Source organism: Glycine soja, chromosome 3, assembly GCF_004193775.1.
Source record: "Glycine soja cultivar W05 chromosome 3, ASM419377v2, whole genome shotgun sequence".
Classification (NCBI taxonomy): domain Eukaryota; kingdom Viridiplantae; phylum Streptophyta; class Magnoliopsida; order Fabales; family Fabaceae; genus Glycine; species Glycine soja.
The window spans coordinates 34,019,267-34,029,676 of record NC_041004.1 but is presented as its reverse complement, the minus strand read 5'-3'; the positions used below and the strand labels follow the sequence as shown (position 1 = coordinate 34,029,676).

The following is a 10,410-nucleotide window of genomic DNA, read 5'->3' as shown; positions in this document are numbered from 1 at the left end:
TGTTTATTAAACTGGACAACACTCCCCAGTTTTCGCAGATATATGATAACGTTTGTGTTGCGTGCTTCTACTCTTATTAGAAGCTATGTTGTTGGCGTCTTTTCGTTGTAAGTCTTTCTCTGCATCAAAATCTTAATTCTCTCTTTGAATACCACCTTCATACCTCTCCATGTTCTGTGAACTATATTGGTTTTATGCTTCTTTTTAATTTTAAAGTTGATATATAGTGTTGGATGTTGTAATGTGATGTTGTAATATATGATGGTAGAATATTTGATTAGTTTTTTTTCTTTTTTTTTTTTTTTATGGTCAAATGTTAATTGTTAGTATTGTTAGTTTTTGTTAGTGGAGGGGATCAAACCCACAACCTTTCTTCTCTTCTCTTCTCCCTTAACCATCCAACCAACCATATATCTCCTAAAATATTTTGTTAGTAGTCAGAATCTTCTAATTCTGAACTGAAAATTTGAATTCCCAGTTGTGGGTTGGTGTGAGTGGAAGGAAATTGAATTTAAATAAGGTAGGTCTTTGAAGAATCTGGAGCTGGCATTGTTGCATTAGACCTTGTTTGGAATTTGGATAAGTTTCTCGATAAGAATTTATAGGAAAAGAAGATAAAAAAGGTGAATTAAGTTGATTGCACAAGTTAAAACTATCTTTTGGAGAAGTTAAATGAGAGAGCTTTTATATACATAGGCTAATTTTAACTCATGGAAGAAGCTTAATTGTTTTTATTTTCTTCTTTTTTTGTAAGTGTTTATTGAAAAGTTTATCCGATTAGGGCCTTAAGGTTTACATGATTAGGCAACAAATTTTGGGAATGGAAGTTTTTGCAGGTACTAAAAGGGTTTTACTTTTTTGGGGCAGCGAACTTCCCTTGTGCTGTACAAGGAACTGTATTTTGTCAAAGGAAGCAATTAACTCATGGATGCACAAACCAAAAATCAAAGGATTACATGTAAGAGTGGTCTGTGGATTGATATTCTTTTGCGGAAAATTTCATGAATGGATTGTGATTTGGTGGCTTGTTTTTGTCTGTGAGGATAGTGTGCAGGATAGGTGCATGTTACAGCATTCGGAGAAAGCATTGAGGAGGACACTTTTCCTTTCTGTCTTGGTCTCAGCTGGTGTTTTTCCAACTTTGTCTTCTTATGGCAAGACAAAGAGTAAGAATCCGTATGATGAAAAACGGTTGCTTCAACAAAATCGGCGGATACAGAAAGAAAACAATGCGCCAGAGGACTTCCCAAATTTTGTTAGAGAAGGTGACAATTATTATTATTTTTTTATCTCTTTGAAGATCTACTGCTGATTTATCTATATGCTTTCCAGTTTCCCCTCCATAATGTCTGAGTTTAATTTTTTTTTTCTGTACATGATTGTGTTACTTTCTATTGGCATATTCTGTAAATCCACCTATGGTTTCATAACTGGTCCAAAGGTTGGCTAAAAAAGGAGGGTTGTGTTAGGCCCTAAGTAGCCGACATAAAACTTGTTGATACACCAAACATTATTAAGAGAGATCACATCGTGAATAATATTTGAGAATTTGGTTTTTAATTGAGCTCAATGACATCGTATGATCCATGTATCTGATCTCATCTTGTGGAATAAGGCTTTGTTGTTGTTGTTGTTGTTGTTATTGTGCTACTTTTTAAGTTCAGTAAGAAAAATTCTTGTACTTTTTACACTCTGGTCACTCTGGCCAGTGTCTCAATTATTTTTGTCTACTGTTCAGTGTGTTAAATTTAGGAGCCTAGTGAGAAACTCATTTTCTGTGAACCTCTTGGATGTGTTTTCGGATATGATGGTCTGATTTATCATTATACGTTTCAGGTTTTCAAGTTAAAGTAGTATCATCAGATAACTATATAAAGAGTGATTCAGGGCTCATATACCGAGATTTTGTAGTTGGTCAAGGTGATTGCCCAAAGGATGGTCAGCAGGTTTTTCTTTTCAATCTACTGCTTCTTTCTTTGTAAATGAACATTAAGTCAATAGTTTGGCAGAAGCACTCTACGAAAATATTAGTCAATGAGTATTGGAGTGAGAACTAGAATTGTCCCTGTGTAGTGTTTAGCAACTGGCTATACCCTTAAGTGCGTGTTTGTTAAACCCAATGGAATATCAATCCACCATACCACTTCCTTCTACATTTTTGTCTTGGAAAGTGGGAAAGCTCCATTAAACATGGTTGAAACAGAAAAGCAAATGCACCCTAAGTATTTTTAGAGAATGGAAAGAAGAATATTTTGCTTTAGTATTAAAACATTTGTTATATGTTGAGGAAAGCATGGAGGCAGTTAGTTGCGCTGCATCACTAATTGCATAATATTTTGTTTTGAGGAATATCTTGAATTTGTTGATATGGGGAAATTTGGAAATTGATATTTGAGTTTTGTTTTTGTATAAAATAATGATGTCAAAGTTGTAATTCAAGAAAGTTGCTTAGCAAGTCAACCTAATTTTCACTATGGCAACAGCATAAAAAGACCATGGATTAAGAGTATGACTTCTTGATGCTGATAAGTTATTCTCTAGCATTTTATGCTAGCTCTTGTGTCAACTGCTGTTGATAGACCCATCCTTGGTTGGCATTCTACTTCCTTCAAGAATTTTTGCTGGAAATTTTGTAAATCTGCAACATTGGCATCTTCTTAGTGAAATTAATAAGATGATATATGTTTTTTGTGTAACTTATGCCTTCTTAATTTTTAGTGCATATCAAAATAAACTCCCTGTCAATGTAAAATTTTATATTTTTTAACATTATTTTATCATCCATCTAAAAAGTGTCATTTTCAGCACTGCACAGCAAAACTGCAACTCTTAGGCACTAGTAGTAGGTACTACAATTTAAAGCCTGATTTTAATACACAAATTATATTCACTAATTTGCTTGTAATCTTGCCTTGCAGGTTACTTTTCACTATATTGGCTATAATGAATCTGGCCGTCGTATTGACAGCACTTATTTGCAGGGTACTCCAGCCAAAATCCGTATGGGCACCAAGGGATTGGTTCCAGGTTAAAATTTTAAGATTTAGTACTATCAATATCCTTGCAACTTTATAAGAAAAGTATTCATCCTTTGCTTGATTTCTGTCTCTCCCTTAAAGAAACCAAAAGGGGAGGAAATAAGTGCAGAAAGAAATGATAAAAGTACATTTTTCTTATGCAGGATTTGAGGAAGGAATTAGAGACATGAGACCAGGTGGGAAGAGAAGAATCATTATTCCCCCTGAACTTGGACCACCAGTGAGTTCCAACATCTCTAGTTTTGTTTTATCCCCTTTCTCTAACTTACTTTGTGGTCTTTCCATTTTATTTGATATTATTATTGACTGCTTAGAACTTGATGTATGCTAAGGTCAAAGAAATTTGGTGTTTTACCGACAAAATTATCATGTATTGGCAATTTACAACAATGAAGGCCTGTAATTCAACTTTGACACTTGGTAGGATCTGGTTAGGACAAAAGATTTGTTAATAAAAATGAAGAAATAATCTCTTTGACTTTGGATATATACAATTTTGTTGAATCTCTGGTCGAGAAAACAGCATACCTAAACAGTAGACAAAGTTATGTTGAAAATTATTATATAATATAATTTCTTTCAATAATTATTGTTTCGTTTATTTTGTATCTGATTTCCTTGTATTAGCAATTGTAAATGTGTATACAGTATAGCATTTGCTAAATCGATTCTAGATTTATCTTTCAACAATGGCTGACACAGTGTTAGAGTCAGAATGCTTATCCGATGCACACTTCTTGTCCCCTATCTTGAGAGGAGCTTGTTATGATAAATCGTTATCCTTTCATTTATGTGGGTATAATTTGATCTTCTAGACCACCAAACTCAGAAGAACTTTGGGCAGAAGAGTGAGGTCTATTACTTGGATCCAGTTTACTCTTTTTGTGATAACTAGTTAAGACTATTATTATGAGATTCAATAACTTGTTGAACTCACCAAAAATATAACAAAAACAAAAGTAATCTGTTGGAAACTATTACTAAGCAGATTGAAACTCTACTTTCTTTTTCCCTATTTCTCAGCATAAGAAAACTTCATTTCAATATTATGTCCAAATTGGAGTAACATATAGGTTTCAATCCTGATTCCTGACTTTTTAACAATGGCTCATCATTCTTTCTAATTATATCTGATTTACAGTTCTTGCAACCGCGCTGAACTTCTCTCAGAAACACAATTTCGAAATAAATAATCTCTCCGAAGTAGCATGCCTGATGTTTTGTGTACTGCAGGTAGGACCTTCAACCTTTTTCAGCTCAAAACAGTTTGAAGTTTTTGATGTTGAGCTATTAAGCGTACAAAACTGTGAAAGAAGAACCATAGCCTTTTACTCAGATGTCGTATGCAATTGAGACAAGGCTGCCATTTGAGCTGTCTAAAGCATGACCACTAAAGGCCAAAGCACACATTATTACAGCTAGGAACTTAGAAATAGTAACTCCACAACCTTTAGCTTCTTGCTTTAAGTTTGAGGCAATCATCATTTGTCACTGTTAAGAGTTTTTATTTATTTTCTTTGGAGGATATTGGCCAGTGTACTTTATTGCTCTGGTTTGTAGGTTGTAACCTTGTTAATCATCAAGAAAGGGTATGATATTCATTGTGAAATTGGTTAAGAATTTCTCAGATTAGGATCCTCTTTATCTTTATTAGATTGTATGACTGATCAATGGTAGTTTTTTCCACTCCAGTCCAATAAATTAGCTTTACCTTGAAATATATAAGCATCATTTATATGACTTATACTACCTACCTAGATATTTTTACATATTCAGTTTTTGTATTGTAAGCACCTGCACTGCATTCATTATCGACGTGATATTTGTTTACTACTGTGTAATACTATAGGTGGCGTTTTCATAGCTACTGATTGTATTTAAATAGGTGCTGAATGGGGACTTGGCTTTTGCCTTTTAGATGGCTGCTTATGGTGATTTTTATGCCGTCTATTTGTTGAGTTTCTCTTGTTTGTACTCAACCTCTTATATAATTTTTTTTTTTTTGTCTTTCAAAATAAAATAAAATAGAATATTGATGGAGTTTCATGTTTATGTAACATCTAGTCCCACTAGACCCAACATAATGCTGATTTGAACTTCAGCATCAGCATGTCAAACGTATATCTATGTACTTTCTTAAAATAAGGGTGTTCAACAGTGAGATTATTGCTTATTGTTGCTTCAATGTCATGCATACACTTCGATATCTTCAGTTAACAGTATGCAGCTGATAAAACAAAAAAGTTAACATGGTGAACATTGCTTATAAAATTGTATATCGGGGCCCTTTTCTTGATTGAATTGTAAAGTTTTCTTTACTGGCATTCTAAAGCAGTTTTTGATAGTTCAACCGCTTTAAGATTTTTTAACAAGGTATAGCCATCCAAAATTAAAATAAAAAATAAAAGATCTTAACTTAAAAATCAAGAGAATGAACTTAGTACTAAAGGATGGAAATTGACCCATCAAGTGAACCACATTAATAAAATATGAAAACCGATAAACCTAATCACATAGATATCATTGATATGAAGAAAGATTAATAAGACAAAAATGAGCCTCCAAAACAAGTTATACTGCCAGAAGGACTGAATGATGTTACATAACTTTCCATAGTACAATAGTACAATAAACATGAATAATCTTTGACAGGTATGCAATCACATTTAACATCTTAAGGCAGGATACTACTAAATGATTTGCACAAACACCAATCCTTGAACTCTTTTTGAGGTGATTAGGAGAGAGGAGTGCAGCAATTGTCATAGGTAGTTGTTGCTTGCTCCAACAGCATACATGTATTTCTTTCTGCCTTCAAAATCTGGCAAAGTTAAGCTAATTAAGCATGCTTGAACAGCTTCATGCTGAGCCAATGAAAGTACACAGCAACCACAATTATAGGGAGAGTCAATGGCACCAAGAAGCAGTAGTACCTATTATATTTGTGAAAAACAAAATCAGGGAAATGATTAGTTTTTCTTTCCACCCACGGAGAAGTAAAAGTAAGGCTTAATTACTAATTTAGTCCTTAAATTTCCAAACGCTCCAATCAGGTCCTCTAATTTTTAAAAATGCTTCAATCAAGTCCTTTCTGTTAAATTCTGAAGGTTTTCACTTACCAATAGTGACGGTTTTCATTAACCGTGTCAAATTCAATTTGACGGGAATGACCAATTGAAGCGTTTAGAAAATTAGGGACCAAATTGAGCTCTTTTAAATAATTTAGGGACCAAAATTAGTAATTAAGCCTAAAAGTAATTACAAATATAACAACAATTGCTCATACATAGAAGAAATGATAGCAACAACAAAGTACTATAATTGGCACATCAAATTTATTTTTCCGACATACCAGTCATTTTGCAGTGCAGAAATGAGGGGAATGTGTGAAGGTGGGAAAAGCTTGCAAAGAACAGCAATAGAGAAATACCCAACAAAGAAAACAGAGCCAATTGACAGAAACAAGCATCCCCACAATTGTCTCTCATCAATTGAACCCAGCCAACGCATAATAGAATCACCACAATCTGAAAGGAATTTCCCAAAAACAAGAAGAAAAAACAAACAGCAAAAACGTGTTAAGGTAAATTTTTTTGATTTTTTTTAGATTCTTCCTTCGAATGGGTATAAAAATAGGGAATTGATTAGAACCTGTGACGAGAACAGAACAGAAATGAGGCAGCGGCGAGACTCAGTCAGTGATTGTGTTGTGCGTCTCCAGCAAGATATGATCCGTCAGATTGAATGCATCTAAAAATTGAAGTTAAAACTTATAATAAAAATAACACTTTGAGTTTTAAAAAGAAAAAGTAAGTTAGCAAATTGATGATTTTGTTAAACATATAGATAAAAACTTAAAAGATTATGAGTAAATTAATATTTTTTATTCTATATAATTATTTAATTATATTTTTATAAATTAAACTTTATAATAAATAAATAGTTTTAAATATATAAAAATACACTATAATTAAATACTAAATAAATAGCTTTAATATATAATTGTATTTTGGTTTATTAACTTTTTTCACTAATTAAGTTATCTTAAATTTTTTAATTAATTAATTTATATGAATCTTATATTGACAGTTTATTTATATTTCTTGATTTAATTTCAAATTTTATTTTATTTTATTTAACAATTAGTCCAAAATGTTTCTTTTTTAGCCATCTCAAATCATTCTCATTTTATTTCTATTTGTATATTCAAATTTCTTAACGACTTATTTCCTTTAATACATCATTTTCATCTTCATTTTTTTATTTAATTTGAATAGTTTTTCAAAAGAATTTGACTTGTATTATAATATAAAATATGTATCATAATTATAAAATATAGTTTCTATATTCAAAAATATTTTATAATATAATTTATATTTAAAATATTTATTGTAAATTTCAATTATATAAAATTAGCTTTAAGAAATTATATAAAAAATAATAATTTACACATGTTCTTTTAAGTTTTTATCTATGTTAATAAACTTGTCAAATTGCTAACTTACATTTCTTTTTTTAAATAAAAAAAATAGTCGATATGTTCAATATTTTCCATTAAAAAAATGAATTATTTTGGGCTAAAAATATTATTTATATGAATTTTAATTTCAACCTTCAGATATTTATAATCTAACGGACCATAATCTGTTGGAGAGAGCTGAAGAAACAGACTGCTGGGGAGGATCCAAACTCGATGCAGCAGTGAGACTAAACAAAGGGGTTGTAAAAAAAGTTAAAATATTAAAATAACTTACAAATTTACTAACATGATATAATCATAATTAGTAAATAACTTTGTCTTCTAAGTATTTTAACAATTTAAGGAAGTTGAATTTGATAAAAATAATTCAAATGTCATATATTTCAAATTTTTTGGATACAATAATTAAATTTTCACCAATACAAAATTTTATTTTAAAATATTTATTTTAAAAATTTAATATTAAACTTATATAAAATAAACATTAGTTAATTTTAAAGTATTTAATAATTCAAAAAATTAATATTAAATAATTCAAAAATATTTTAATATTAGAGAATATTTATTATTTAAAAAAAATTTAATATTAGAAAATATTTAGTCATTAAAAAATAATATTAAGCATTAATTTTTTTTACTATTTTTCCTCTATAAATTTACAAAATATTTTAAGATTGCATTATATATAAGCATTTACAATAACACCTTCAAAACACCGTTACCACCACAACACATTTCATATACAAATCTACAATGTGAATTGAGCCCATTTTGAACTAAAAAATAAGAAATATTCAATTTTGACCACCAGTGATTCAAAATAACAATATCATAAACAATTCTAAATAAACTCTAATGAAGTGTCAGACATGTATGTGTTAGGTCCAAATAAAGATGACAAAAGAAAATGAAAAAAAAATCTATCTAAGAAATAATATTTCAACTTTGATTACAATAGATGCAACTAAGTCCAAATCACCATATTTTGGGTGTATGAAATCACTAATATGACAATTCGCTTCAATCAGCAACTACCTCATGCAAATAAACAAGATATCCAAAAGGTACATTAAAACTAAACCAGAGTCAGCTAATATGGTTTTAACATGGACGATTTGAAAAGAAACTCTTGTTATGAACTAGCTACAAAAGAGAACAGCTGCTGCCAATACCATATTAGGTAATTAATTAAAAAATATTACATGATTTTGGTATTAATACTAGAAAATGGATAGCAAATTTAGAGAGTCAAGCTCTTATTACACGAGAAAAAAAAATTGTTAAAGAACCATACTTGTGAAAAGGCACAATGTTCAAAAAGGTGGAAAATACACACATGAGCATATCGAAAACATGTCATTATATTATATAGGGACCTATATTCTGCCGATGGCAATGCTCATTTAAACAAATCAAACCTCAATTAAGTGCATCTTTTTTCCCCTCATCTAGAAGTTGAACAGAATGAGGTGGTGAAGGGAGCAATCGTCGATCAATAGCGAAGGGTAATTTTATAAATTTGAAAATATAAAGACAATATAATATTATAATTTTATAAATTTGAGAAGCTCTTAAATTGTCTTTAACTCAATCCCACTCCAAATTTTTGTAGAAGAAACTACATAATTGACCAACTATAGTTTTGTAGTTAACACTAATCCAAACAAAACGAGTTTTTTATGTAACACTTACATACTCCAAAAATAAACTTGTATTATTAGAATGAGGTGGTGAAGGGAGCAATCGTCGATCAATAGCGAAGGGTAACTTTATAAATTTGAAAATACAAAGACAATATAATATTATAATTTTATAAATTTGAGAAGCTCTTAAATTGTCTTTAACTCAATCTCACTCCAAATTTTTGTAGAAGAAACTACATAATTGACCAACTATAGTTTTGTAGTTAACACTAATCCAAACAAAACGAGTTTCTTATGTAACACTTACATACTCCAAAAATAAACTTGTATTATTAGAATGAGGTGGTGAAGGGAGCAATCGTCGATCAATAGCGAAGGGTAACTTTATAAATTTGAAAATACAAAGACAATATAATATTATAATTTTATAAATTTGAGAAGCTCTTAAATTGTCTTTAACTCAATCCCACTCCAAATTTTTGTAGAAGAAACTACATAATTGACCAACTATAGTTTTGTAGTTAACACTAATCCAAACAAAATGAGTTTCTTATGTAACACTTACATACTCCAAAAATAAACTTGTATTATTAGATATAACAATTGATAAAAATACCATTGTACGTACTAACCATAACAAAATCAGAATCACAAACAGAAAAACACAATTTCACAACAATAAGTCAGATCATCTTCTCATAACAATATTAGAATAGAGCTTTGATAATTTATTTTCAGCAACTGGTGTAGAAAAGAAAAACATGCAAAATCAAGTTCAATTGCATTTGTCCCTGTCAGAATCCAAGTTAATTTACATAAGTACAAGAATACATGACAAGCCATACACAATTTGTTCAATAAATCTTCTAGTTAAAGTTTTTCACGAAATTCACTTTCAGTCCCTAAACTTTGACCAAAAGTCATAAATTATGCTTGATTAATTATTATGCTTGTCTTAGTTCCTATTTTGAAGAGAGAGAAAATAATTTACTCGTGTTTTTCTAATGAAATCAAATGACATTTTTGTAAAATTAAGTTATTTCCACAATTAGAATTAGCTTTTTCAATGTAACGTGATTAAACATCACATACTCTTCATTTATTAATTATGGACGGGTTTGTTTTAACTTAATTTTTTTTAAAATAAGTGTTTTCTTTAAAAAATTTCTTAATAAACAGATAGAATTTACTTCTGGAAATGAGAAAAAAATATTTTATTTAAGTATAAAAATTTAGAGACAAACATAAG

At 30.1% G+C, this 10,410-nt stretch overlaps 2 protein-coding genes across 2 annotated transcripts; one reads left to right on the top strand and one right to left on the bottom strand.

The window, feature by feature from the left end:
• The first annotated feature begins 9 nt into the window (after positions 1 to 9).
• On the top strand, positions 10 to 4,756 carry LOC114406531 (peptidyl-prolyl cis-trans isomerase FKBP20-2, chloroplastic-like). Its single transcript, XM_028369258.1, has 7 exons — positions 10 to 107; positions 868 to 958; positions 1,048 to 1,265; positions 1,837 to 1,946; positions 2,919 to 3,027; positions 3,182 to 3,258; positions 4,272 to 4,756. Exons 1-7 carry the CDS (start codon positions 86 to 88, stop codon positions 4,389 to 4,391), a joined length of 747 nt encoding a protein of 248 aa, XP_028225059.1. The 5' UTR covers positions 10 to 85; the 3' UTR covers positions 4,392 to 4,756.
• A 774-nt stretch (positions 4,757 to 5,530) lies between these two features.
• LOC114406530 lies at positions 5,531 to 6,800 on the bottom strand. Its single transcript, XM_028369257.1, has 3 exons — positions 6,690 to 6,800; positions 6,391 to 6,565; positions 5,531 to 5,971 (listed from the first exon to the last, which is right to left on the bottom strand). Exons 2-3 carry the CDS (start codon positions 6,546 to 6,548, stop codon positions 5,878 to 5,880), a joined length of 252 nt encoding a protein of 83 aa, XP_028225058.1. The 5' UTR covers positions 6,549 to 6,565; positions 6,690 to 6,800; the 3' UTR covers positions 5,531 to 5,877.
• Between the last annotated feature and the right edge of the window lie 3,610 nt (positions 6,801 to 10,410).